Raw genomic sequence first — 27,206 nt, forward strand, 5'->3', positions numbered from 1 at the left:
CAAGTCACTGCACCAATTACATAGTAACATGTGGCAAAATTTTAAAAATATTAAAATAATATATAAAACAAAGCTGTAAAAATAGATTAGTTTAAAAAAAAAACTAAAAATTCCTAAATTTTTTGAATCCAAACCACGATTTCTAAAACAGTTCCAACTTCCTCTATCCTATACTAACAATTAGTCACGTTGAACTACAATTATCTTTTGATAATTTAAACTGTTTCAATCTCTGTCTCTATTTTCTTTTTCACCACCGATTCATCTTCTATTTCTTATATATATTCATTTTTTTCTTTTCTTTTTGTTTTTGATCTGGGATTCTGGTTTTCATTTTAATAGATACGTTTTCATTGTTGTCTCGAAGTTTGGGAAGAGAGCTGGCCACATGTGAAGGTTTCTCTCTCTTTTGTCTTCTCAAGCCTATAGCTTCCATGTAACCTCAATGATTCACAATTTTTCTTCCTTTATCTATGTAGATGGCATCACTTGCTAAATACTTCGGGCAAAGACATCAAGTGCACAAGTAAAATGTAACCGATACATTATGAGGAAGGAACGCTTTGCCAACTATCCCACACAACCATATTGCAGTAAGTTTTGACTTCACTCTCTAACCCATTTACATACGAGAAAAGTGAGTGCTTAACCTCTGAAACAATTATAAAGTAAAATCTCAATTGCTCAATTGTTCATACGAGAAGAGCGAGTGCCTAATCACAGCCATATTGCTCAATTGTTCCCATCTCCCACTTTCTAATATTCTATACGGTAATATTGTATTTAATGTAATTTTAATGAAAAAATTGACCCATGCGTAACATGGGTGATAATACTAGTCTAACTAATATAAACCAACAAAAGCTAGCGATGCATGCATTAGCACTCAAATGTAGATGATATTGCATTAGCTTTTTGAAGCCAACAAAAAGGTATAATTGAATTAGCTCTCTACATATATAATCACTTTTTTTGATCAACCATCTACAATCCAAATTGTAGATCACAATTTTAAGTGTACCCCCAAATTTTTTATTTTTTTTTACCATCATAACATTTAGAGGAGAGAAGACTATGCGAATATAAAAATAGAATAGAATACTACTAGTGAAGAAGACAAAAAGGATAGTCCTACACTCCTACTTAAAAAATAAATAAAAAGTCCAAAATCACTCCTCTTTTTGTGTGTTTAAGAAATTTTAAAAAATTAAAAAAAAAAAAATTAAAAGAAAAGAAAAGAAAAAAGGATAGCGTGAAAATGTCGACATAGTAAGCCAAGTATAGACAAGATTGAGAAACAGAGTAAGTGATCGCGTCAGTCTATACTGAGTGTTCAAAGTGCCACGGAGCGATCCTCTTCTCTCACTCCAACTTCCTGACAATGTCGACACTCTTTCGCTCTTTGCTTTCTTCTTCTCCTCGTTTCCTCCTTTTTCGGTTTCTCCTTTTAATTAAAGGTTTCGCTTTCTGCTCCTTGATCCCGAGGAAGAAGCCGCTCTTGTTCCCATGATCTTCGCCGACGTGGGTTTCGATTCGATTCCTCTCTCCGATTTTATTATTTTAATCAGATTCATGGCTTTTTAACTGATTTTTGAAATTCTCTTCTCTTCTTCTTAGGTTCTTTGGAAATCGTTTCCTTTATACTTGTTCGGATCAGGAAGAGATTCTCTCTCAGGTATTTCATCGAACACCTTCTTCAATTGTGAGTCAGATTCTGTTTCGAAATTGTCTATGGCTCGAAATTTACAGTCTGGTGTAGAAAATTCTCTAGCTTTCTTTAGCTGAGAGTACACAGTGAAACGAAATGAGATTTGTCCTTGATTGCTAATCTGTAAATGTTCTGACTTTCGTTATCTATTGCTATATGGACCTTGGAAAAACAAAAAAGAGTCCATTTTGCAGATAATTCCAGAGACAATGGCTTCTTCTACTCCTTCTAAAATCCTCTGTGACGCCGGAGAATCAGACCTATGTCGAGACGATTCAGCTGCGTTTCTACTCAAATTCATAGCAATTGCCTCAATTCTCATAGCCGGAGCTGCAGGTGTAGCCATACCTCTCATTGGCAGGAACCGCCGGTTCCTTAAAACCGAAGGAAATCTCTTTGTAGCAGCTAAAGCCTTTGCAGCTGGTGTCATACTCGCCACTGGATTTGTCCATATGCTTGCAGGCGGCACAGAAGCTTTAACCAATCCCTGCTTACCTGATTATCCTTGGTCCAAGTTTCCTTTTCCCGGCTTCTTTGCAATGGTCGCTGCTTTGGTAACTCTGCTTGTGGATTTCATGGGGACACAGTACTATGAGAGGAATCAAGAGAGGAATGAGGCAGCTAGCGAACCAGGCGTTGTTGAGTCTGGCCGTGAAGGGACTGCTGTTGCTCCTGAGAGAGTAAACGATAATAAGGTGTTTGGTGAAGAAGATGGTGGCGGTATTCACATTGTTGGCATTCGTGCTCATGCTGCTCACCATAGACATAGTCACTCTAATGGCCATGGTACATGTGATGGCCATGCTCATGGACATGGTCATGTGCACGGGAATTCAGATGTCGAAAATGGAGCTAGGCATGTTGTTGTTTCTCAGGTTTCAATCTCTTGTTTCCCTTTCGCAAACCTGTGTTTATGTTAAGAAACACTCTAGAAACACTTTATGTTAAGATCTCGTTTACATCATCTTGTCGAGTTATCTTACCTTTTTTCATTTATTGGTTTTTGCAGATATTGGAGCTAGGGATTGTGTCGCACTCAATCATCATTGGTTTATCCTTGGGGGTATCGCAGTCTCCATGCACAATCAGGCCTCTAATTGCAGCTCTATCATTTCACCAGTTCTTTGAAGGATTTGCGTTGGGAGGGTGCATCTCTCAAGCACAGTTCAGGAACAAATCAGCGATCATAATGGCTTGCTTCTTTGCACTAACAACACCGATAGGGATCGGGATGGGAACAGCAGTGGCGTCGTCTTTCAACACGCACAGCCCTGGAGCTCTAGTCACTGAAGGGATACTTGACTCGCTCTCGGCTGGGATACTGGTGTACATGGCTCTCGTGGACCTAATCGCAGCTGATTTTCTAAGCAAGAGGATGAGTTGTAATGTGAGGCTTCAAGTTGTGTCTTATGTAATGTTGTTCCTTGGCGCTGGACTTATGTCCGCACTCGCCATTTGGGCTTAGCCTTTTCAATTTACATATTTCTCTGCTCTAGAATCAAATAATATACGTCCTCGCAAATTCTTCTCTTTTTTTTTTTGTTGCTTTGATTCATACGATAATATAGAGGAACATGTTAAAAGGATAACAAAATATTGAAATTTGTGATCTTTATAAAAGGGTGGTCCAAATTAGCGAAAGTAACAAGAGAGAGAGATACATTCAGCTTTTCACATTTCATTGATGAAGCTTTTTAAAGCAATGATCTTAAACAATGGCTTCTTCTTTGTGGGTTTCGATGACGACATCAGAGGTTGGGTAAGCCACGCAGGTGAGAACATACCCGTCGTTCATCTGGTCATCGTCTAAGAAGCTCTGGTCAGACTGGTCAATGGAGCCAGAGACGACTTTCCCGGCGCAGCTCGAGCAAGATCCGGCACGGCATGAGTACGGCAGATCGATTCCGGCTTCCTCAGCGGCGTCGAGGACGTAGACGTCGTCTTCGCACTCCACTTCTTGCTCTCCCTCTGGAGTGATGAACTTGACCTTGTAGGTAGCCATGGCGGTGACGCGGCCGCCGCGTGCGGTGGAGGATTTGAGGCCGAAGAGGGATTGTGTGTTGGCCGCCGGGAGAGATCTGAGGCTGATTGGTGTCTGTTGGCGGCGGAGGAAAGAGGTGCTTACGATTGCGCTGGAGAGAGCTGTGGAAGCCATTGTAGTAAGAAAGACTTCTTCGTTTTCTTCTTCTTCTTCTGTTTGTGAGAGTGTGTGTGGCTTTGTTGAAATGGCGTACAAGGAGTGAGGAATAGAGGATTATAAAGGTGGTGTGATTTTGAACGTTATCTGCCACGTGGCGTAAGATATGTGGGTTATTGTGTTATCTTCTTGGTGATTGTCTCTGTGTCCGTGTTTTCCATTTGTGCACTCTCCCGTTGGTGAGAGTAATATGTGGTTAAAATTTGGAACAAGTCACTATCATAAAATATAGGACTTCGAAAATTCTAGACTTGTTGGGCTTTTGTAGAATGTCATGGATTCATAATCCTCGTCTTGTGGTTAACTTTTCTCTCATTCCCCAGTGTCCATTTTTGGTCGGGGGACCTACCTAAGCTTTCAGTGACCATAGCCAATGCATGTACTTTCTCAAAAAATTTTTTAGAACATGTACATCAGGGGATCAAGAGAGGTTTATGGCACAATTTTTGAGGAAAAAATCTTAATATTAAAGAGACAGTATCATCCCGACGAATCTGAAGAGACAGTATCATTCCAAAATGAAGCATCCTAATTGGTTAAAAATTATATTTTCAAATTAAAAAAAAAACTAAAACCAAAAAAAATATTATTACATACCCTATGCCCTTGCTCTTAGAGGGAGTGCTAGAGTATTCCAAATCACGGGCAGCACGGACCTCGTGAAACCAAATTAAACTGAACACCCATGCACGAGTGTTAACGCTCCCAATGCATGAGGATGATTAATTTGTTCACCTCTTACCGATGAGACAGACTATAATGGTACCAATCAATCTAATGCGGACACAAAAAATAGGTGGATTCTATCCAAATGCTCCTTAAGGACACCATATTCAAGGATCTAAAGTGAAGTGAAAACAAGAACAAAAAATCAAAAGGGAAAATGATTACAGGTGGTAGTAGTAGTAGTATAGTACACCGACTCAATTCTAATCTAATGAGAACAATTCACTTACCAAAAAAGAGAAGATAATAAGACAAAGACGATGAAGATACATATAGAGCCCCCCATTTAATATATATATGCTCCATCCTCCTCCCTCTCAATTTCTCTCCCTCTCTACTGTGTTTATATAATATATAACCCCATAAGAAGCTTCCTTCTAATTGGATGTTTTGTTTCCTCTTTTTTCAACAATTCGTCTACCACTCCTCTAGTCGCACTTGATGTTTCTGTAGATCCTCCTTACAAACAGATTTGATCCCAAGAATCCAACAGCTCCTGCAAAAATATTTTCACAGGAATAATTATTAGTCAAATCAGTAACATCACTCCCTAGTTTAAAGAGAGTGAGTGAGCTCACCGCAAAGGATTCCAAGTCCAAGACAGAACATCATGGTGTATCCAAAGTAGAAGCTTGTCTGGAAGAATCCAGACATCTTGGTCTTTACGTAGTAGTAATAGATGGAGTATAAGTAGACATAGACGGCCGTTGAAGCAGCAGAGAAAAACGAAGTCCATTGCCAGTGATAGTTCTCTGCATTCAGCAGGAAATAAGTTCCCACAATTGTCACACACACCGTCACTATTACCAGAATCACAAAAACCAGCAGCATGAACCCGTACACATAGTAAACCTGTCAGACCAAAAAAATAAATAAGAACCATCAGGAATAGTCAATAAGTGTGATAAGCCAGTACACAGTGAGACTACTTTAGAGGTTTGGTTGAGAGTTGAGAGTCTCTCATTAATCGAGTCTCTCTGGTTTGGTCAACTGGAACAAGTATCAGCATTTTCATAGCTTTGTTCTTATGAAAGTAACAACTTTTTACCTTGTAATTCCAGAAGGATGTGAAGACAAAGTACATCTCGATGAAGATGCTTCCAAATGGTAGCAAACCTCCCATCAGGGAGACAACTGATGGAGTTAAGTACCATTTCTTCTCAGGGATTGGACGAGGAATGGTCTTCACACGGCATGGATTGTTTGGAGCACCGCTCCAGTTTCTTCCAACGACTGTCCCGAGGAGTGCTAAGGGGAAGGAAATGAAACCCCAGATTACAAACACAACCACCATTGTCCCGAACGGAATAGCCGCAAGGGATCCATAGAATATGGCAATTGTGTTTAGGAGAAAGCCAATTCCAAAGCACAAAAAGGGGAAGAGAGAAGCCGTGAGGACCATGCACTTGATCCAATGTTTACCTGAACAAAATTAGGCATTAAAATCACATTTGAAAATTCAAAGGCGAAAGTAACACTAGACAGATCCGCCAAGAAGAATCAGTCATACCCCCGCTTCTCGAGTACATTCCACCACTCACGTAACCAGAGACAAAGGAAGTCAGAGCATAGCAAACTATGAAAGTTGTGACGATTGCTCCTCTCCTGAAATAATCAGAATACGAGGTGAGAAAAATCCAGCCAAAAAGCTGGGTCTGCTGCCAAATATACGACCAAACCAAAGATACTCTAAAGATCAAAGGAGAAAACCAGCACGAAAAGTTGGTCGCAAGTGCAAAGAAGAGTGTATTACATACCCAACATAGAGAGTCCCCACGATGGCCATCAATATGACAAGAAGAACAAGCAACGCCAACTGTGCACCTGTGCCAACAACAGCTGAGAGAAGAACCAGACTGTAAGGTGGTCTGAATACATCCCCATGCACAAGTTTCCAACCAGATTCTTCACTTACATCCCGTTCCTGTGCTCACCAATACTAATGTCAGAAATGGTTACATAGCCTCAAAAACAGAGAAAGAAGTGTTGGACAAACTGCCGAGGAAACAAAAAATTGACAAATAAAAGTTGAGGAAACATCACCAAGCTCTCGAGATCATCATCTTCACGAGCATATTTCGCATAATCATTTCTGAGAGTCCTCATCAAAATCATTGAGACCAATCCAGTGAGAAAGATAACCATCATGAACGAGTTGAAGATGGAGAACCAATGGATCTGTAATACGAAAAAAAAAAACTCTTAGAAAGCTTGTTCAAACATCTTGAAGAGATGAAATTTAGAAAGAAATTGCTTTATGAAACTGTTGTCCAGTAATAATCAAAGACAAAACGAGCGACATTCAGTATGATACATTATGAAACGTTACCTGGTGCTCAAAGAATGGATAATCCAGATATACGTCAAAACGGCGAGCAAATGTGACATTAGTTGGAATCCATTGCACAGAATATGTCAGATCGACTGTTCTCCCTGCTTCCAGTGGCCTTGGGTTGTCTTGAGTGAGATTAACATGAATGATCTATGAAAATAAATAAATAAGATAACAGCATGTAGCTCACATGATATCCATATTACTGCTTAATGGCGTAGCAACAACAGACCTGATCTTTGTTGTATTTAACAATAATGTTCTTATGTGTGTAGAGGACATGCTTTCCGTTTTCACTATTTTTGTCAGGATGCAGCTCACCCACGAAGCCTACAGTACCGATGAGACAGTATTAATACTATCTAAAATTTAAAAAGAAAAAATGATTAATTTGGAAATTTCAAGTAAATATACAAAAGTTCATACCCCACAAAGGCAGATCATCTGAAGTTAGAACCACCCGATGAAAGTCCACGCAAATCAGATGCCACAAAAAGAAAGTTGTGAGATATAAGGTTACGATCCAAAGAAGTTACCATTCCAGGTCTACTAATATGAGAACCAAAAGCATACAAACTTAACATAATAGAAAACAGCGACATCTTTTTCTCTGAAGAAAATATTTTTTTTTTTTCAGGCAACTTCAGCAAACTTTACATAACAGCAAACTCAGCAAACAAGAGAATATGAAACATACCCATAAAGAACTCAAACCAGTAGCTAGATTCGATGGCATCTTTAAAATGCTTGACCTTAGCTTCATCGAGTTCAAGCTGACAGATAACATTTCTGTCAACATTCTCTGTGGAAAAGGGTATTGTAATTAGAGCACAAGCAATATAATTAGTATTGAACAGATGCTAGGATAAGAACTAAAACATACTCAAGAACTTTATCGCGATCTCGCTATCAATCAGCTCATTTCCACCAAGAACTTCGCCAAGACCACCCCATTTGTGAACATCATTTTTAGAAGGGCGGCAAAATGGAAGACTGTAATAGTTGTATGTTTCTTGTGGATTGTTATATGGGCCAACTTTGTTCACCCACAGGGTAACCTGCTCATCAGCTTGATACTGAAAAAAAAAAAATTGCAAGCAAAAGCATTGAGTTGACAGAAATGAAAAGAAATGATACTTGGATCATCACAGAGCGTTCCGCTATAATTTTGGTATTTCAGAGAAATATTAGTCGCTAGACTAATCTCTTGATAGGCCAACAGATTTCACTAGCAATAACGCATCACCTGCCTATATCTCACACAGAGACAGAATAGATTGAGTTGGAATCGACCAATTATGAGCTAAAACTGGCCACTAGCAGGAAAAACTGTAAATGTTGCATAAAAAGACGCGATTCCAGAAGCCTAAATCACATTACTCGATCGGAGAACGAATAGATCCAACAAAGAAAATAGTCAATCACAAACACCATGCAAATCACGAGATCTACAGACACAGTAGTCGATTCGAGCTGTTTAAAAAACTAAACTGCAGGCACCGGAGATTCGAATCTAACCTTGTGATCTGAATCGGAGCCGAGAGCAGATGCTAGAAGGGAAACGAGAAGAAGGAATACGACGGCGGAGGAAGACGACATGGCGAAAACCGGCGGACGATCAGATCTGAGGAAGACGGAGAAGGTAGTGGAAATGCGTTAGGACAATGACTATACTCGATGATCTGGATCAATTTGGCGTATATTGCATCTTTGACAATACAATATGAGCTCTCTCGTTTCTCGGCAGCGAGTGATCGAGAGAGCGAGAGACCAACGAAGAGAAGAGAGCACAGTGATGTTGTTCGGCTGAGATCCTCAGTGTAATTGCTTTTGGGTAATAAAAAAAGAAAATGATAAAAGCTCAGAGCTCGATTCAATCAGTTATTGGGCCTATAGACTTTAAAACCTATATATTAGTGTTTAGGCCCATAGAGTATTTGAGTGTTCCCTAAACATAACTATTCAAAAATTACATGTTTTGGCCGACAAAACCGCAGGAAACACGCTTTAATACTAGGTTTTAAACCATCCACAACCCTGAATCCATCATGGCTTCATCAGCGTTTTTTAATAATTTTTGGAGGAGAAAGAATATAGAAGAACCTTAGGTGAACCTGGGGTGAAAAATGGGTGTCCAACCCTGATACCCATTTTAGAGTTCAACAGAATAAAATAATAATTTTTTTTAACTATTTTAAACATTTAAATAAAATAAAATGAAAAGAGTGAAAATTGAGAAAACCAAAGGTAGAGGTTCTTAAATTGAGAAAACAGAAGTGAAAATAAAACTAGTAATCTTCTAGATGTCCAAATTTATGCCAAAGGTAGAGGGTATTTTTTTCTAAGCTGTAGCGTGCTCTAGAGTACATTCTCGTGCTTTTTCATTGAAACCCGCATTGTCTTCTTTGTATTGCTTCGCTTTGGTTTCATCAAAGTAGCCCCCCTCACCTATTTCGGGGTTTGTCAGCATCTCATGAAGATTAATGAACATCTTATGGATGGTGTGACTAGGCGAGAAGTAGTCCGTTGTCAGCATCCTTAGGAAGATATGACCACGATCTCCTACATTGGGATGAAAGATTTTGGTTCTGAAGGAGACCTGCAGAAAATAAATATTCAGCAAGCGATTACTACAAAACTCTGAACCGTTTAAGGCGTCATACCTTTGGTGGCTTGAACGGGTATTCCAGAGGGAAGTCCATGCTGATTTTGAAGACTCCGTTTTCGTAGGGCGATCCTGCTGGTCCGAACAGCTCACCCTCCCAATAAAACAGCTTTCCATCTACGGGGCCTGCCTTGTAGAGCGGACTCTTAACCCTCGCAATCTTTTTTTTCTGCTTGATTATGGTTCTCGCCCAATACTCTGTCCACAACAAACGATTTGATCATTTGAGTTACATAAATATCCGAACCAAATGAGAAAAACAAAACTTGAAAACAAACCTAAACTCATGTAACTACTTAAACCTAATCATTTGATATAACCAGAACACGATTACAATACGATGTCTCTAAACATTCGATACTCCTAAACACACAATGAACCATTTCAACCTAAACATTCGATATGACCTAAACATTCAATACTTGAAAACACACAATGAACCATTTCAACTCACACAAGCGATTCACACAAGCGATCAACAATTCGATTAACTCACACAAGCGATTAACTTACACAATTCGATTAACTCACACAAGCAATTAACTCACACAAGCGAACCAAAATTTATAAAAGCCCCAAGCGAATTAGAAGCTAATTGCAATCCCAAATGAAAGCCCCAAAATTTATAAACATTTTCGAAAACCCTAAATTCAAAACATCAAATTTTAAAACCCTAATACGCGAAATCCGGAAACCGATTGAATATAAGAACAATGAATCGCAAACAACCCTAAACCCTAAACCTAAAAGCCCCCAAAAAAATTTCCGGAAGAACCCTAATTTTTCCCCAATTTTGAAAACCCTAAATTTTCCCCCAATTTTGAAAACCCCAATTTTCCCCCAATTTTAAAAGACTTCTAAAGGATATAAACGACTTACCATACTGATCGACCGAAGGGGAAGCGACGGAGATTCGATCGGAGGGGAAGATTGGATTCGAAGTCGCGATTGTCGAAAGAGAAAAAGTTTCTCGATGGAAGAAGAGAAAAATGAAAAATTGTCGACCAAAATTGATTTTCAACCCAAAAAATTTTCTCAACCACGGGCCAATACGAACACGACATCTGGCAGATGAACCTTAATGATACGGGTTCGTCACACTGATCCTGAAGATACGGTATCGTTCAAATATTTGGGTTCAACAATTAAAAAAAACTAAAAAAATTGCTTTGGGTCCCACGGATGAACCCCATCCATACCGCTTTGTGGATGGTCTTAGAAACTTCGCTTTGTTGTCAAAATTGGGTATCTATTTTATTTTATTTTTGCGCCAAAACAGATAATTTTCTTTTATTTTGCGCCAAAACATCAAATCCAGATTACTTATTGTACAATTATTTCAAAATTTAATTTTTTTTTTGTAAAATTTTCATTTTAAAAGTTAAATTAATCAAAAATAAATAAATTGGAAATTTAAATTAAACATGCCCTTTAATTCATTTGGTCATAAGTTACAAACATATAAACAAACAAAAATTGCAACCAAAATTAAAAACGAACCGCGTCTGCATATATAATATTTCGGTTATACAAACGAATATGGCTTATATTGATTTGTTTACCTTAAGCATCTTTTAATTTCCCTATTTTAAATTCCGTGATTAGGGAAAAGAAAAGGGAAAGTGGCGTGTTGGTGACAGAAACGAAACTGGATTTCATTTCCGTACAACGGCACTCGAATAAGCATGGATGGATCGCATGGAAACTTGTGGGTCCCGCTCTGTTAATTAAAATCTTATATATTAATTAATTACTTAAAAGAAGCATCATGAGAGCGAAATTCTTCTTCATTCTCATCATCATCATCATTATTCGAAGAAAAAAAAATCAAATTCCATCTCATATTAATTTCATCCAAAAAATAATAACAAAAACAAAAATTCCAACCAAAAAAAAAAAAAGTCGATTCTTCGCTTTGCCTTCAAATCTCTCCAATCCAAATCTCATTGCCTTCCATCGTTATCTCTTTTCCTTTTTCACTTTCTTTGGGAATCCACGAGATCTCAGAATCACATCCTTGATTTTGGGATACTGATTGGTTTTTGTCCTGAAATTTACGATTTCACCTAAAATTATTGTGATATTTTAGCTTGTAGGGTTAAATTTTGACGAGAATTTGGAGACTTTTGGATTTTTTTTTGTTTTGTTTGTTTGTAATTAGGGTTGTCGATTTCGGCGAGCGAACATGGAGAAGTACGAGCTGGTGAAAGACATAGGTGCTGGGAATTTCGGAGTGGCCAGGCTCATGAAAGTCAAAAACTCTAAGGAACTTGTTGCCATGAAGTACATCGAGCGTGGTCCAAAGGTGCGTTTTCAATGTTCTTGTGAGCTGATCATTCACATTTTCTATACCCAGATTAGCAATATAAGAAACCTCTAGTCTAAGGATTTTTTTTTTTGTTGCTAAATCTCTTTGGCTGATTGTGCTAGTTGATCACACGCACAAGAAAGTGTAGTGCTAGTTGTCTTAAATTGTATTATTTTCCCCAAAAGATTGTAGATTTAGAGTTGGCTTTATTGTTTTGTCTTGGATATAGATTGATGAGAATGTGGCAAGAGAGATCATAAATCACAGATCACTTCGCCATCCAAATATAATCCGGTTCAAGGAGGTTAGTGAATTTCTCACTACTGGACATTGAGTGGTGTTCTTGCTATGATGAGAAGGTTCCACTGAAGTTGATAATTTACTAAATCTCATAGCTTTCATCTTCCATACGTGATACGTGGGGTTTATGGATTTTATAGGTGGTGTTGACTCCAACCCATCTTGCCATTGCCATGGAATATGCTGCTGGTGGTGAACTATTCGAACGTATATGCAGTGCTGGAAGGTTTAGTGAGGACGAGGTTAGCTTGGCATTTGAAGATATGTGACCGATTTGTCACATTAGCTGTAGCTGCTGTGTTGATGATGAGACCCATGCCTACTTTCTAATCCTTTTTTTGTTTTCTCCAGGCGAGATACTTCTTCCAGCAGCTTATATCCGGTGTTAGCTATTGCCATGCCATGGTAAGGCAGAGAAACGACTTAAGCAAGATTACTAATCACTTAGATTTTTGAAGTTTTGTTTATCAATTATGTGGTCACCTTGTACCCATTTTTGTCGCAGCAAATATGCCATAGAGATCTGAAGCTCGAGAATACGCTCCTCGATGGAAGTCCTGCTCCACGTCTGAAAATCTGTGATTTTGGTTATTCCAAGGTCTGCCACTCTATCAAAGTTTTCACCTTGTCTATGAGAGGATCTCTTTGCCTTCTTTTGTAATTGTCGTAAAAGCATTGTCAAGTGTTTTGTTATTCTTCTTCTGTAGTCCTCTCTGCTGCACTCTAGGCCCAAATCAACAGTTGGAACTCCAGCATATATTGCCCCTGAGGTCCTTTCTCGGAGAGAGTATGATGGCAAGGTAATTAGGCATCATGCACTATCGCAATGAACTTGCATAAACTAATGGTTTTCTATGAAACTGTCATGCTCTTTACTATTTTTTTTTTCTTTCTGAATTTGGAAAATTATCTTTGTGGAAGTCGCTTAGAGATGTAATATTTTGTTCCTCTTTCAGATGGCTGATGTCTGGTCTTGTGGTGTGACTCTTTATGTCATGCTGGTTGGTGCATACCCATTTGAAGACCAGGAAGATCCAAAAAACTTCAGGAAAACAATACAAGTAGGTTTTTTGAGCCATGTGTCTGCATGTCACGGGCTAAGTCTGCTACATCCTATTCATCAATGTGTGATCTTGTTATACAGAAAATCATGGCTGTTCAGTACAAGATCCCAGACTACGTCCATATCTCACAAGATTGTAAACATCTCCTTTCCCGTATATTTGTCGCCAATTCACTCAAGGTATACGTCAATCAAATGAGCTAATGTTTATCCAGCAAAAAATATTCTTTAACTGTTTGAGCTACTTGTTGTTTTGGCAGAGGATTACTATTGCAGAAATCAAGAAACACCCATGGTTCCTGAAAAATCTACCAAGGGAACTCACAGAGACAGCTCAAGCAGCATATTTCAGGAAAGAGAATCCAACCTTCTCCCTCCAGACCGTTGAAGAGATCATGAAGATAGTAGATGACGCCAAAACGCCTCCTCCTGTTTCCCGATCCATTGGAGGTTTTGGGTGGGGAGGAAAGGGAGATGCAGAGGGGAAAGAGGAAGATGAGGAGGAAGTGGAGGAAGAGGAAGAAGAGGAGGTGGAGAAAGAGGAAGACGAAGAAGATGAAGATGAATACGACAAGACTGTAAAGGAAGTACACGCAAGTGGAGAAGTGAGAATCAGTTGATTTTTTCTTTTTTTGGGTTTTTGTTTGTGTAAGAAAGTAGTTCTCTTTGGTTTGCTGAAACGTGAAGTCTCTTTATTTTTTTGTGTTTGCCATTTGCTATGCGTTGGTTTTGGTTTTTTGGAGATTTGTAAAATTTGCAGTATAAGAAGAACAAACAGAGTTCGATTTGTGAGTCCCGTCAGGGTATGAACATTGTGACCTCAAATATATTTCTTGTAAATTAGATTTTTATCTTTGGAAAGCTTGTGTGTATTTCAGACTATTATCTTCTGTTTCTGAATTTCGTGACGTTGTTGGGTCAGTGATTTTCAATGTTTAAGCTTAGCGTTTCACCGATAAATGTTTAAAATTATATAGTCCAAAGCTTGGAAATTGGAATGTTGAAAATGCAAAATTATAGTCCAAAGCTTGGACGCAATGATTTAAGAAGAAAAAGTCAACTCGAAATGGTTAAAATTCAAAATATTATATTTTCCTTTGTGCGTTTGTGAATTGCGAAAATGAGAGGGAAGCTATCCCGCCATTAGGCAACTGCATAATCCTATACGGCCTTCGAAGCTCAGTTGGTACGGCGAGTGCCGACTTTTTAATCATTCTCGATTTGATTCGTTGGAGAGCAGAAGCAAAATATTCCACTGATTCAGTAAATGTATATCCTTTCGCTATCATTTCTAGTTCTAGGGTTTTTTTTTTTTTGTTCTTTGTCACATCGATGCGTTTCTTCAGCCTGCGAATATCACTGCTTACTGTTTTTAGTTTTCGATTAGGGTTTTCGTTGCATTTGGGTAAAGAGAATTCTTTTGAGTCATCACTGGTCGATTCACTTCGATTTGCTGTTTTTGGGGAGTATTTTACCGTTTTTTTTAAGTGCTGGAATTGGTGGCTAAAATCTAGCGAATTCGTTGTCGCTCACTAGAGTTTGTTCTAACATGACATTCTCAACCGGAAAAGTTTGCAGATTTCTTTGAATTACACCAAAATTTGTGAATTGCGTATGTTATAGTCAGTGTCTCAGTGATAAAGTGCTATACTTTCAGTTCTTGTTGCGATATCATCAGCACCTACTAAGCAGAATGCAATTTTTTTTCTGTGTTATTTATTAAGTGTGATGTCATTTGTCAAGGGAAGAGAAAATTACTGGAACCTCTTCAGCATGTTAAAGAGATGATTAATTCGAATCAAATAAGGCAAGGATGATCTTTTCCTTGCACTCTCTGGTTTATTCCAATGTTTCTGGCTGTTTCTTCTTTCTGTTTGCTCTCCGTAACTCACTGTTAAAATGCAGTAGGAGTCATCTCCCTGAAGTTCAGAAACCTAAAGGTCCTCAAACTAATTGGTCTGAACACGCAAAGGCGCTCGAGAGTACATCGTTTCTGAGCTCCAATTTCCTCTACGATCTAGAAAGTCAAAAGCCTAGAAGAGATAGAGATATGGCTGCAAGGTATTTTGGCTATATGTTTCATTCTTTCGAGAGCAATCATCTCATTTTCTCTTCTGTCATTGTTCCTTGGTTTTCTTTCATAAGCTTCCTTTTCTCTGTCAAGGGCAATTGCGTTTCCCAACGTGAATGTGCATACTTTGGCGCACCCGCAAATTGCCAAGGTAATACTGTTGAAGGGAAGTCGTGGTGATAGTTATAAATTTTATCGTGAGGAGGATTTTCATTACATGTTTTCCATTTCTTTGAATAAATAATTTATCTCATTGTAGTTCTTATATTTCCCTAGTTTCTGGTTGACCTGGCCCTTTTAGATAGACTCTTTTCTTGAACTGTACATATAAGTTAGTTATTGGTATTCTATGTTGGCAGGCTTGGCGTGCTCTTTCAAGTCTCTCTGTAAATAATTCCTACCTAAGACCTGGCATTACTCCTCCAGTTGATGATGGTGCCACTAATGGCTCATATTCTGCAAAAGAGAGATCCACTGTGAAAGTTACATGTAGCACTGATGGTTCTTTTTATCCGAACAGTCGGCAAAATCAAAGTCACATGAGTGTTTCAGGAACTGGAAGACACTTCCACAGTTCCTCTGCCCCTGGTGAAGAGAAATTTGTTGCTGAAAAGTTTGCACGGGTAAATGGTGAGGTGAGAGAATCGGAAACCAGTTCCACGCATTTAAATGGTTTGGAGAATCCATTCAGGAATTCTGCATTCCCAGATGAGCAGTTGGAATCTGGTGAAGCATTTCTTGATGACGATGATATACTTATGGTAATGTTACCGGTTATGTTGCACATAGTGTTTCCTTATATAGTACTCCATGTGAAGAAGCCGAATTTTTCAATCTTGTATCTATAGTATCTGTTTATTGTAGCATATTTGGATGACAGCAAAGATCAAAACTGGTTATAGCTTACCTTGTAGATTCTTACGTAGAAAAGGCTTGTGGTGAAAAATTACATCAACTCAAGCATGTGAACACTTTGTGATGCAGAATATTGATCTCGACCAAATTGCGATGGAACACTACCAATCAACAAGTACTCAACCATCAGTATCTAATTTTCCATTGAGAAATCCACCTGTGGATAGAAGTGCTTCCAGAAGAGAAGAAGAATGTCTGCCTCCTGAATTATGTTTCAACTGTAGTCATGGAATAAAGGTATGACTACTGCTTTTCTCTCTCTCTTATTTTTAAAGGGTTTAAACCTATTGGTCTTTCTCATTTCGTTTGATGTTGGTATCTATTCAGCTAGGGCTTTGTCCAGAAGCTTCAACCCATTTGGAGCAAATGAAGAACGTGTTGATTGCAGTATCAAACGAACTCCTTGACGATGATACTGATCTGAGTCCTGATCGTGCTAAACAGCTTCGTCAAGAGAGGTCTATATCCCAATCAATTCTGTTACCGTTTTCTTCACTGCTAAAGTTGCCTTTTTTTATGAGTGCCTTTTGGAGGCTGTAGTATATTACCTAGCAAAATGTATCGGGAATAATACAACGAAAAGAGGTTAAGCTTAAAAAAATAATAGATTTCCTGAGTCTGAGTATTTAAGGTATCACAACTGTGAGTATGCCTTGACTTTTGGCTAGTTTCTAATGTATCACAACTTGTGTTGTTTGCTAGGTTACAGCTGAAGAAGCAAATTCAACAGCTCGAAAACCATATCCGAGATAAAGAAAGACAAAAACCTCAGTCTTTGTCATCTGCACCCACTCCTGGTTTCCAGTTTGAAACACCTAAATCAACAAACCGAAAAATGGATCTTCCACAAACTGAATTTCAAGCACATCTTAGTGAGCAAGGCAGATATGCATGTGATAGCTGGAACATGCCAAGAGATTCTTCGTTTTCTGTAGATAGGTATGGTCTTTCATCTGCTCCTGTGGAGAGGGAACAATATGTTCCGAGGATTATTGACGTGACGTACACTGAAGGTTCAAACGACAAAAAGTGGAGCAGTAGTGATTTTCCTTGGACGAGAAAATTGGAGGTGATTAGCTGAGTTTCACTATTTTTTTTTTCACTTTCATTCCATGTGCTCATGTGTTTACTTACAACGTTCAGGTTAGTAACAAAAAGGTGTTTGGAAATCACTCGTTTCGACCAAACCAGAGAGAAATCATCAATGCTACAATGAGTGGCTCTGATGTTTTTGTTTTGATGCCAACTGGAGGAGGGAAGAGTTTGACGTATCAGGTCACTATAGTCAATCCATTACTTCTTTAATTTCATCTCTGATTCTTTATTCTATTTCTTGTTTTCCACTGAGATATTGTTTACATCCTACGCAAAAGAAATAAAAGTTTCAAGTTACGTTCTCCTAACTATTTCCTAACATCTTTCTTTTGCAGCTCCCCGCTCTGATCTGTAAAGGAATAACATTAGTCATTTCTCCACTCGTGTCACTTATTCAAGACCAGATAATGAACCTATTGCAGGTGAACACTTCAGCAACCCCCAGATATTCTATTTGTATCTTCGGGTCTATTGAAAGATTATTCTCATAGAGTGTCCGTTCCATTTCACGCTTTGATTTTTGGATCATGGTTTTAGGCCAATATACCCGCTGCTTCCCTAAGTGCCGGCATGGAATGGGCTGAACAACTAAAGATCTTTCAGGAGCTTAGTTCCGAGCATTCTAAGTACAAATTACTATATGTCACGCCCGAAAAAGTGGCAAAGTGAGTTGTTAATTTTATAAAAACTCTCTTTCTGTTTTTTCATTTGTTCAGTATTTCTCTTTTACTAGCCTCGGGTAGGATATATTGTGGCCTAGGAGATATGCAGTACTACAAGAGGTTTCATATAATTCTAGATTGGTTAGTAGCATGCTGTGGACAAGTTATCCAAGGCTCGCCACACTGAATGATATTACTGATAACTCGGAGCTAAGAAGTATCTCTTTCTTGACTACAGAAGCGATTCTCTTTTGAGGCATCTAGAAAGCTTAAATTCTCGTGGTTTGCTAGCTCGATTTGTTATTGATGAAGCTCATTGTGTGAGCCAATGGGGACATGACTTTCGACCAGACTACCAGGTTAGGCCATCAAAATCTTCAAAAAAACACTTCTTTTACTTTTTCGAGAAACATATTCGTCCTTTTTAACCCTCAAAATTTTTTGTGTGGAATATGCAGAGTCTTGGTATTCTGAAGCAGAAGTTTCCCAACATTCCCGTACTAGCTTTAACAGCTACTGCAACAGCCAGTGTGAAAGAAGACGTTGTACAAGCCCTTGGTCTTGTAAACTGTGTTGTGTTCCGGCAAAGTTTTAATCGCCCAAATTTATGGTAAAGTAAACTACCTAAAACCATATATGTATACAGTATTCCAGAATGTGGCTTACCAAGAAGTTTGCAGGTATTCCGTTGTTCCCAAGACAAAAAAGTGTCTGGAAGATATTGACAAATTCATCAAGGAAAACCATTTTGATGAATGTGGAATTATATATTGTCTTTCAAGAATGGACTGCGAGAAAGTCGCTGAAAAGTTGCAGGTTGGTCATTTGTATATTGAAGCTTTTTCATGTCCTGTGCATACCACAAATATCATGTTTAAACGTACAATTGGATACTATTTTCAGGATTTTGGTCATAAAGCAGCATTCTACCATGGCAGTATTGAGCCTGCTCAGCGTGCCTTAGTACAGAAACAATGGAGCAAGGATGAAATCAATATAATATGTGCTACTGTGGCGTTTGGAATGGGTACTGGTTTTTGCTAATGTTTTTTTAATCGACGGAATGTTGCTGCCATTAACATTTCACATTCCAGGAATCAACAAGCCTGATGTCCGCTTTGTTATTCATCACTCGCTCCCGAAGTCTATAGAAGGCTATCATCAGGTATTTAACTGTAAAATCAATCATAAAAATCTTATTCAACTGACTGCACATAAAGCTAGATACTGGTACTTCTTCTAGAAACTAACATTAAGCTATATTTTTAAAAATCCAAGGAATGCGGTCGTGCTGGCAGGGATGGCCAGCGGTCATCTTGTGTTTTGTATTACGGTTATGGCGACTATGTAAGTTCCATTTATGCTAACATATTGTATTTTTCGGTTCTTGTCTCCGCGTTTCTAGTCTGGAACGATGAATTTATTTCGTCTTTCATTTTTCTGCTCTTGGTCTTGTTTATGATACACGATATTATTTCAGATACGAGTAAAGCATATGATTAGCCAAGGAGGAGTTGACCAAAGCCCCATGGCATCTGGTTATAATCGTGTAGCAAGTTCAGGGAGGATACTTGAAACGAATACTGAAAATCTTCTCCGCATGGTATATAACGTGATGATTTCTTATAGCTGCTTTCAAAGTTATACTTGCTAAGATGTTTCTCCAAATTTTATTGCTTCAGGTTAGTTACTGTGAAAATGAGGTGGACTGCCGACGTTTCTTACAACTAGTCCATTTTGGGGAAAAATTTGACTCCACAAACTGCAAAAAAACGTGTGATAATTGTTGCAGTAGTCAGAGTTTGATTGACAAAGATGTCACCTTGATTACAAAGCAACTGGTATAGGACTTGTTTAAAGTTCAATCATGTATATCTAACTTGTTGTATGTGATCACAAGTGATATTCTGTGACTTGCACAGGTTGAACTGGTGAAGCAAACAGGAGAAAGGTTTTCTTCATCTCATATTCTTGAAGTCTACAGAGGTTCCTTAAACCAAATGGTATGCACAAATAATAATAATAATCTGCATCTCTTTTAAGCTTTAGGAATATTTTATATCCATATATTCCGTTTTCTTCCAGATTCTGCTAAAAACCTAAAACACGTATAAACCATGGTCCATTTTTTGTACTTGGTACTAATCGTTAATGAAAATCTTGGCTTATCAATCCCATCAATCCAATCAGTGTGGCTCGATCTCTTGAAATGATAACTGTCTTCTCTGCATCTAGGTCAAGAAACACAGACATGAGACTTTGCAGCTCCATGGAGCTGGAAAACATTTATCGAAAATTGAAGTCTCCCGTATCATGCACTATCTCGTAACAGAGGACATTCTTGTGGAAGATGTTAGGAAAAGTGATATGTATGGAACTGTTTCATCGTTGCTCAAGGTACTTAGTTGTGAAATGGAAGCCTGGTTCTGTGTGTGCACATATTATCCATTCTTGAAGCTGTTACACACATAACGTCTATTTACCTATCTGCATCTAGGTGAATCATTCAAAAGCTGCATCACTCTTTTCTGGAAGCCAGACCATAATGATGAGGTTTGACTTTGTGCTTGAGATATATCTTTCTTTTAACTTTTAAGGTTCGCATTAACTAGGTTCAAGCAAATCATTGCAATTAACTTTAGTTAAGACTTTCATGTTCTGTTGCAGATTCCCTTCTTCTGGAAAAGTATTAAAGCCGAGTAAACCCGCAGCAACCCCAGCAAAAGGTCCGATAACATCAGCAGCAGATGCTCCTCCAGAAGATTTGGTATATCACTTTCTAGTTTAATCTCCTTTTTCCTGTTGAGATCTACCACTTTGAAGCTGAGAGGTTGGTTCATTGATCTTTTTCTTTAGAATCTCTCCGTCAGAATGTACACGGCCTTGAGGAAGCTTCGTACGCTCCTCGTCAAAGAAGCCCCTGACGGTGTCATGGCGTATCATATATTCGGGTAAGTCCTAAACACCGTTTCACTTCTCGTTTGCCATTATCTTCCAATTCTTTTACATGATCATGGTCAATTTTGATTCATATCCCCACTAAATCATTCTATTTGTGGTGGCAGCAATGCAACGCTTCAGCAGATGAGTAAGAAAATTCCGAGAACCAAAGAGGAACTCCTCGAGATAAGTGGCCTTGGGAAGTAAGTTGTTTTAGCTTTCAAAACCTGTAAGTCATAATGGAGAAAAAACGCTCAGTTTGATGATGGTGTTCTCTCAGGGCCAAAGTAAGCAAGTACGGTGATCGATTGTTGGAAACAATAGAGTCAACGGTCAGTGAGTACTATGGAACCAATAAGAAAGACTCTGTCATTAATAATGACAGTCCGGATTCAGGGAAGAGGAGAAGAGACGAGAACATTAGTCCAAATGTAGCCGGGGATGATGATTTCGCAGAGAGCTCAACCCAGGCCTGCAAAAAAGCAGTGAGAAACAAAAGCAATGAGGCTCGTCGAGGTGAAAATGTAGATGGATATGGAGTAGGTATGGTCATGGACAAGCTTGATTTTGATTTCGAAGACGAAGATGGGTCAGAGATACGACCAGAGGGAAGAGTACTACCTTGGTGAAACTATGATCACTGTGAAATTTTATTTGTAAAGAATTTTTCGCTGCACGTTTTTGTAAACTTGTATGGCCTACTCGGCTACTCTATTGTACCTTAATGTTCAGTATATTGCAGAAAGTATTTGTGATCTTTCCAAGTTGTGGTACCCGATTCGGTATGCTTTAACCGATCTGCATGGAAACCGAAATATGAGTTATGATTTTCGATCGGATTATATTCGATCCACTGGTGATCAAATTTTCTTGCACTGTTCTTTGCTCAGTGCGATTGTCTCGACTTTCAATGTACTTTTCAAATTTCTATAATTTTGTGGTATTTATCAAAATCTCCATAAAAATATTTTAACAGATTTATGTTAAACTCGGTTCAGTTTAGGTCATCTACAAATTTGACTATCTCATCTATTTCGTGAAACAAAATACATACATCTATTACATGATAAGAAAAAAGAAAAAAAAAAATGTTACATTCTTATTTACCTCGGGCCTCTAAATTTCGGCTCCGATCGAGATTTTACCATCGTCCTTGATGCTATATGGTGCTTAGACAAGATCTCTGCGATGAGTTGCCGACCAAACAAATTAGAGTTTTTGAGAATGAGGTTTCTTGTGGAGGAGTCAACAACGTATCCTTGACCAGGCATCCATTGTAGAAGTTGAAGAAGCAACTCCTTTTTATCTGGCTGCGAAATGTATCGAGATATCGCAATCTCAAACTGAACCTGAAAACAAAAGAACACAGAGAGAGAGAGAAAAATGAGAGTCCAGTATGATCAAAGCACAAAAGCTTCTTTTCATGATTTCTAAGATATTTCAACTGTAATGCAAAATTATATCCAAGCAAAACGTGTAATAGATAGCTTTATATTGTTCCCGGTTTGTTATTTACCTGATCGATTTTGTGGCCAGAACCATGCAAGACCTTCAGAACATCGTTCACTAAATTAACATTCCCGGAGTTCATGAAAGCTCTGCCAAATCTCTTCAAAGTAGGCTGTGAGATCATCTTTGCATTGTCCTGGTACAGAATCTTGATAATTAGACCGTTCACACAGTGGACCAAATGTTAAAAGTTGCGTAAGAGAGTGATTTCAAACCTTCACTACAACATATGCGTCTTTAAGGAGTTTCCCATGGATTAGAATGTGAAGAATCTTCTCATGCAGATCTTTGCATATGGTTCTTTTGCTGTATCGTAGCATACTGTAGACTGAGAATGCTTCTGAATGAGCTCGAATTTTACCGAGATGGTAAATTAAGGACGAACAAAGTTCCTACAAATTTTGAACAAAGTTGTGAAAGACGCAACATTTTGGTTAAAAAAAGTTTGGCTGAAATGCAAATTTCTCATTATATCACATTACTTATCCAAAAAAATCGAAGAAAAGAAGAGCTAAGAAGCAAAGATTTTTTATTGGAACACTGAAAACAAGAAATGCATTGATGCTAGTTACCTCCTCAAGCCGGTGGCCTTTACTGTGCATGTCAAGTAAGGTCTGGTACGCAAGTAGGTGCAGTTTCTCCTTGATGAAATATTTGATCAAGATATGGAAAGTATTATAGTCGGGACTAACAGCTTGCTCATCCATCTTCTTCATCATTCGCATAACACTTTCCATTTCTCCTGCTCTGCAATAGGCACACAGCATTGTGTTTAACATAACCAAGTCGCATTTTTCATAAGTGGATTCAGAGTCCCTTGCAAGTTGTTTTGCCTCCTCGAAACGCTTACTTCGACATAAAGCAGATATCATGATGCTGTTTGCATAGCCATCTGAAAACGGGAAACTGAAATCATACTCTAAACAGGGGAAGACTCTGTACGATTCTTAAAAATATGATCGGTCCGGTGCTTAAAAATGTGTAGTGATTCGGACAGAGGGAACCAGATCCTCCTTATCGTCCTCTATTAGGTTCTGACAAATCTAAGAAAGCTCTAACCCCTAGGACACCCCAAATTGTAGCAAACTGCAAAGTTTTGCTAATCTTAAACTCATAAGAGATAAGTCAGAGAGGCTCAACATATAGTACAACATTTTACCGACCCTATCTTGTAGTGGAATGTATCCCAGAAATTAAAGCAGCAACCCATGGAAGAGTCAAGAATGAAATATGAAAGCTAACTTGCTAACTAATCATTAGTTAAAAAAAACATACCAGATTTAACACCTTTCCCTTTCATCTCATCAAAGATTGACCTCGCTTCTTCGAACTTTCCCGCCTTTGAAAGACCATCCATCAGCATACAATATGGCATCTAGAGAAGAAAATAATTTTTTTACCATTATATAATTGCAGGGTAAAGAGGAGCGCATCACTCAATATAATTTTATCAAGATAGCAAACCAATAAACTATGTTTTCTATCATGTAAACGAAAATTGTCCTTTGATCGTCACAACATGATAAATATTATTGCCGTTACTCCACTCATCATTTTGCACAAATTACAAATGTACAGCGAGCTTTTCTGAAAAATAGTATTGCTTAACTACCTCGTTCTCGGCATAGCCTGCAGATTCAAGTTCAGAAAGTAATTCTCTGGATCTTTCAAACAAACCTCCTCTAATATAAACCTTGAGTAAAGTAGTCATCATCACCTGCCAATATTTGCAGCTACTGTAATCAAAGAACTCATATAATAACTAGAAAAATGAACCCTATGGTTGCATGAGAAGTCATATAAAAAATACTGACAAAACAAACCTTGTTTGGCACTATTCCTACTGATTTCATCTCAGTCATCAGCTCATCAGCTTTCTTGTAATCTCCTTTCCAAGAATAAGAATTGAGGAGGGAGCTGTAATGATATATGTTCGGTGAATGACCTTTAACTTTCATCTGTTGGATAAAGCTTTCAGCTTCTTCACATCGACCATTTGAAGCACAAATGGCTAAGACAGTCCCATACATCACACCATCCATCTGTATTCCGTTATGTGGCAGCTCTCCAACGAGTTCCATCGCCTTAGAGTATCCATTTTTTACCTTGATGCAACCTGCAAGTAGCTAAGACATCAAAGAGAAAATATATTATAGAAGCTAAACAAAACAAGACACTGCATATACAGTCCTGGTTTTTTCACCTGTACTTTCGTTAAATGAAGAAACGTCTCAGTACTTCTCAATCAGCTAAAGGATCTAAATCACAAGTGAAAGGGGGAATCTTCAGCTGGCATACCGTATTATACGTAATCACATCTGGTTTTAGACCATCGCGCTTCATCTGATCAAACAACTTGAAGCAACTTTCAAGCTTCCCGTTCTTGACCAGACAACTAAGAATGGAGTTACAAATATAGACGTTGATTTTGGTTGACTCGTCTGGAATGCTTTGATATATTTCTAGAGCCTTGGAGACACTTTTTGCCCCCACAAACTTTATGCAGCTGCTGTAAGTTGAAACACTGATCTTTCCTTGTTGTTGCATCCAATCAAAGAGCTGCGAAAATTGCGAACATAAAGTACATTTTTTATGCTCACCTTGATATCTTAACGAAGCTTGTTTCGGCATGTTAAAATCAACAAACCTGTATAAGATCTTGCCATCGTCCAGAGATTCCAAAATCACGCAAAATCACATTCAAGTCTTGTACCTTCAAAACTCCTGCTAATCTGCAGAGAAGACAGTAAAATAATGAGAAATCACATTAGCCAGAATCTAGCTCGAGAAGCTATAAATATTAAGAGAAGACGAAGAAGTTGTGCTGCTGATAAATAGAAAACCTCTGCAGAGAGGAGAGGAAATCCGGGGACCGTTCGACCTCAGAGATGGCGGATTTCCTCGTCAGGTAGGATTTGGAATGACGCTTCGAACGAGACGCCTCTGCTACGGTGGCCGGTGATTCCGCGACGGTAGATACCGCCGCCGCCGACGTAGCCGTTGCCGCCGTGAGAGTACGAAGGGAGACGGCGGGAAGGGAGAAAGACGAAGAGGGACGAGAGTTAGTGGTGAAGAGATGTGGACAGCGAAGCTCAAGGCCCAGAATTGGCGTCTCCATTTTATCCAAGCTTACGAGCGAGGAAGAAGAGAGTATAGTATCTTACTTACCGGAACGTTGTTTCTAATTTCTTAAAGCTGAATTTACTATAGTACCCCCAGTTACAGTGGATTTTAAATAAACATCGAATGCTTGGAGGAGAATGGTAAATTAACGAGAAAAAGGTCCAGTTAATTAGTAATTATCCCTTTGACCAAAAAAAAAAAATAGTAATTATCCCATCGTAAATACATGAAATCCCAAATCTAACCTAAACGGAAGAATAAACACCGTTACTGTGTTAGGATCCACGTGTGACGTGGACGTGTTTTCCACAGAATCAAAAGCAGTCTTCTGGATTTTGAAAATGGGCCTTTCAGCATAAAATTGACCCTACGCGTCATTATCCAACGGGCCTAAATTACTGTTCATCATTCCGGATGTACTGTTCATCGTGCATATTCTTATGTGAGGCCTCGTTAGATGAAAAGAATTTCTACAAATTTTCCCAAATTTTGTTTCTTTTTAAACTTGCAAGTTTGCGAGTTAACATCTACTTTATTCTTTAAGAAAAAAAACTGATGAAAGTTTTGATAAAGTTCTTAAAGTTGCGAAGTAGTTTCCGGTAACTTAAAACCGATAATCTTACATGAACATTGCTACCAACATATATTTTAACCATACAAGATAAATCATGTTGCCAAACGTATTTTTGCCATATAAATTTTGAAAAATGTAGTCTTCGCTATTATTATTTTTTATCTTGCAAATGAGAAAGGACAAAAGAATTAGACTTATTTTCTCTGTTTAACAAAAAGAATTAGAATTAATTATTTTCTCCTAAATGATAAATTGTATAAGAAGGAAAATAAAGAAATCAGATTCTTTGCAACAAATTGTACGGCAGGAGACCGACAAGGAACAGCACAGCCCCACTTCCCTTCTCCTCATACGTTTCGTGACACCCACTTCACCACTCTTCTCGCTTTAATCTCACAATTCATCAGGTTCTTAATCCATTCTCGAATGATTTTTGTGTTGTTCAATTCGTTATTAATATTGTAAGACACTGTCATCCAATATTATTGCAATTTATTTATTTAGTCTCTATTCGTATTTGCTTGAGTTAATTTGTGTAAAATGAATATCGGCTTTCTTATAAAGTGGTCGGTCATTCCAATATCGAATTTTGTCATCATAATATTATGATTTCTGCATTATACATTTATACTGTAAAGTGTAAACTATGCATGCATGCAAGGAAATTATAAGAAATTAAGTGTTGCAAATCATAAAAGTAAGGGCTTTTAGTGAAAAAACCCCTCAACTAAGTTTTAATCGGATAAAAACCTCTTAACTATTTTTGTAACGTAAAATTCCTCAACTAAGTTTTCGTAATGATTTAGCCCCTCCGTGAACAGCACCGTTAAATCTTAACAAATCGTTTTTTTTTAGCAAAAACTACACGATTTTTACTATAAACAACAAGTTTTTTGAAAGCGAGATATAAGAATCTCAAATTAAACATAATCTCTAAAATCCTTAAATTCTTAAACCTAAATTGATGAACCCTAATTTTTGAAAGTGTGATTCTAAGTAGTTTTTATGGTTGGAAGTC

General features: G+C 38.2%; 6 protein-coding genes across 8 annotated transcripts; 3 read left to right on the forward strand and 3 right to left on the reverse strand.

Moving 5' to 3' along the window:
- The first annotated feature begins 1,348 nt into the window (after nt 1-1,348).
- On the forward strand, nt 1,349-3,576 carry LOC18993777 (zinc transporter 4, chloroplastic). Its single transcript, XM_006417336.2, has 4 exons — nt 1,349-1,521; nt 1,618-1,675; nt 1,889-2,583; nt 2,718-3,576. Exons 1-4 carry the CDS (start codon nt 1,507-1,509, stop codon nt 3,171-3,173), a joined length of 1,224 nt encoding a protein of 407 aa, XP_006417399.1. The 5' UTR covers nt 1,349-1,506; the 3' UTR covers nt 3,174-3,576.
- On the reverse strand, nt 3,294-3,951 carry LOC18993778 (ferredoxin-1, chloroplastic). The gene has a single exon (XM_006417337.2). It carries the CDS (start codon nt 3,861-3,863, stop codon nt 3,417-3,419), a length of 447 nt encoding a protein of 148 aa, XP_006417400.1. The 5' UTR covers nt 3,864-3,951; the 3' UTR covers nt 3,294-3,416.
- Nucleotides 3,952-5,059: 1,108 nt separating this feature from the next.
- LOC18993779 (transmembrane 9 superfamily member 1) lies at nt 5,060-8,768 on the reverse strand. The gene is made up of 12 exons (XM_006417338.2): nt 8,482-8,768; nt 7,847-8,039; nt 7,661-7,765; nt 7,390-7,407; nt 7,196-7,293; nt 6,961-7,113; nt 6,675-6,809; nt 6,389-6,555; nt 6,142-6,236; nt 5,680-6,053; nt 5,210-5,483; nt 5,060-5,127 (listed from the first exon to the last, which is right to left on the reverse strand). Exons 1-12 carry the CDS (start codon nt 8,560-8,562, stop codon nt 5,060-5,062), a joined length of 1,761 nt encoding a protein of 586 aa, XP_006417401.1. The 5' UTR covers nt 8,563-8,768.
- A 2,723-nt stretch (nt 8,769-11,491) lies between these two features.
- On the forward strand, nt 11,492-14,160 carry LOC18993780 (serine/threonine-protein kinase SRK2A). The gene is made up of 9 exons (XM_006417339.2): nt 11,492-11,933; nt 12,166-12,240; nt 12,377-12,478; nt 12,588-12,641; nt 12,742-12,834; nt 12,944-13,036; nt 13,193-13,297; nt 13,381-13,479; nt 13,560-14,160. Exons 1-9 carry the CDS (start codon nt 11,814-11,816, stop codon nt 13,917-13,919), a joined length of 1,101 nt encoding a protein of 366 aa, XP_006417402.1. The 5' UTR covers nt 11,492-11,813; the 3' UTR covers nt 13,920-14,160.
- Nucleotides 14,161-14,412: 252 nt separating this feature from the next.
- LOC18993781 (ATP-dependent DNA helicase Q-like 4A) lies at nt 14,413-21,738 on the forward strand. 3 transcript variants are annotated; one of them, XM_024152891.1, is made up of 26 exons: nt 14,413-14,568; nt 15,024-15,106; nt 15,205-15,360; nt 15,464-15,521; nt 15,730-16,131; nt 16,355-16,522; nt 16,613-16,743; nt 16,988-17,354; nt 17,429-17,560; nt 17,716-17,802; nt 17,918-18,045; nt 18,281-18,401; nt 18,501-18,652; nt 18,723-18,858; nt 18,946-19,069; nt 19,137-19,207; nt 19,321-19,389; nt 19,523-19,645; nt 19,725-19,883; nt 19,965-20,045; nt 20,278-20,439; nt 20,540-20,595; nt 20,710-20,809; nt 20,899-20,993; nt 21,108-21,185; nt 21,263-21,738. In XM_024152891.1, the coding sequence occupies exons 2-26, from the start codon at nt 15,084-15,086 to the stop codon at nt 21,609-21,611; spliced, it is 3,528 nt and encodes a 1,175-aa protein (XP_024008659.1). In that variant the 5' UTR covers nt 14,413-14,568; nt 15,024-15,083; the 3' UTR covers nt 21,612-21,738. The 3 variants fall into 3 exon arrangements, with proteins under 3 accessions (XP_024008659.1, XP_024008658.1, XP_024008660.1); XM_024152890.1 differs by having other exon boundaries at nt 15,043-15,106; XM_024152892.1 differs by having other exon boundaries at nt 15,048-15,106.
- Nucleotides 21,739-21,930: 192 nt separating this feature from the next.
- Nucleotides 21,931-25,614, reverse strand: LOC18993782 (pentatricopeptide repeat-containing protein At1g10910, chloroplastic). Its single transcript, XM_006417341.2, has 10 exons — nt 25,335-25,614; nt 25,139-25,223; nt 24,790-25,050; nt 24,315-24,617; nt 24,104-24,208; nt 23,767-23,866; nt 23,064-23,383; nt 22,707-22,883; nt 22,499-22,627; nt 21,931-22,331 (listed from the first exon to the last, which is right to left on the reverse strand). The coding sequence occupies exons 1-10, from the start codon at nt 25,607-25,609 to the stop codon at nt 22,086-22,088; spliced, it is 2,001 nt and encodes a 666-aa protein (XP_006417404.1). The 5' UTR covers nt 25,610-25,614; the 3' UTR covers nt 21,931-22,085.
- Nucleotides 25,615-27,206: the final 1,592 nt, after the last annotated feature.

The sequence above is a fragment of the Eutrema salsugineum genome, unplaced genomic scaffold, assembly GCF_000478725.1.
Source record: "Eutrema salsugineum unplaced genomic scaffold, Eutsalg1_0 scaffold_5, whole genome shotgun sequence".
NCBI classification, from domain to species: domain Eukaryota; kingdom Viridiplantae; phylum Streptophyta; class Magnoliopsida; order Brassicales; family Brassicaceae; genus Eutrema; species Eutrema salsugineum.

What these genes read in the sequence shown, in the direction of transcription:
- LOC18993777 (XM_006417336.2), top strand. An exon ending in AGGAAGAGATTCTCTCTCAG is followed by an intron (nt 1,676 to 1,888) that starts GTATTTCATCGA and finishes AAAACAAAAAAG; the next exon opens with AGTCCATTTTGCAGATAATT. An exon ending in GGCATGTTGTTGTTTCTCAG is followed by an intron (nt 2,584 to 2,717) that starts GTTTCAATCTCT and finishes TGGTTTTTGCAG; the next exon opens with ATATTGGAGCTAGGGATTGT.
- LOC18993778 (XM_006417337.2), bottom strand. Translation starts at nt 3,863, where the DNA reads ATGGCTTCCACAGCTCTCTCCAGCGCAATCGTAAGCACCTCTTTCCTC.
- LOC18993779 (XM_006417338.2), bottom strand. Translation starts at nt 8,562, where the DNA reads ATGTCGTCTTCCTCCGCCGTCGTATTCCTTCTTCTCGTTTCCCTTCTA. An exon ending in ATCCATTCTTTGAGCACCAG is followed by an intron (nt 6,810 to 6,960) that starts GTAACGTTTCAT and finishes TTCGTATTACAG; the next exon opens with ATCCATTGGTTCTCCATCTT. An exon ending in CATCCTTCTGGAATTACAAG is followed by an intron (nt 5,484 to 5,679) that starts GTAAAAAGTTGT and finishes TTGGTCTGACAG; the next exon opens with GTTTACTATGTGTACGGGTT.
- LOC18993780 (XM_006417339.2), top strand. Translation starts at nt 11,814, where the DNA reads ATGGAGAAGTACGAGCTGGTGAAAGACATAGGTGCTGGGAATTTCGGA. An exon ending in GAAGGTTTAGTGAGGACGAG is followed by an intron (nt 12,479 to 12,587) that starts GTTAGCTTGGCA and finishes TGTTTTCTCCAG; the next exon opens with GCGAGATACTTCTTCCAGCA. An exon ending in TTGTCGCCAATTCACTCAAG is followed by an intron (nt 13,480 to 13,559) that starts GTATACGTCAAT and finishes TTGTTTTGGCAG; the next exon opens with AGGATTACTATTGCAGAAAT.
- LOC18993781 (XM_024152891.1), top strand. Translation starts at nt 15,084, where the DNA reads ATGATTAATTCGAATCAAATAAG. An exon ending in ATTAATTCGAATCAAATAAG is followed by an intron (nt 15,107 to 15,204) that starts GCAAGGATGATC and finishes GTTAAAATGCAG; the next exon opens with TAGGAGTCATCTCCCTGAAG. An exon ending in GATAGAGATATGGCTGCAAG is followed by an intron (nt 15,361 to 15,463) that starts GTATTTTGGCTA and finishes TTCTCTGTCAAG; the next exon opens with GGCAATTGCGTTTCCCAACG.
- LOC18993782 (XM_006417341.2), bottom strand. Translation starts at nt 25,609, where the DNA reads ATGGAGACGCCAATTCTGGGCCTTGAGCTTCGCTGTCCACATCTCTTC. An exon ending in GATGGCAAGATCTTATACAG is followed by an intron (nt 25,051 to 25,138) that starts GTTTGTTGATTT and finishes CAATTTTCGCAG; the next exon opens with CTCTTTGATTGGATGCAACA. An exon ending in AAGGCCACCGGCTTGAGGAG is followed by an intron (nt 22,884 to 23,063) that starts GTAACTAGCATC and finishes CAAAATTTGTAG; the next exon opens with GAACTTTGTTCGTCCTTAAT.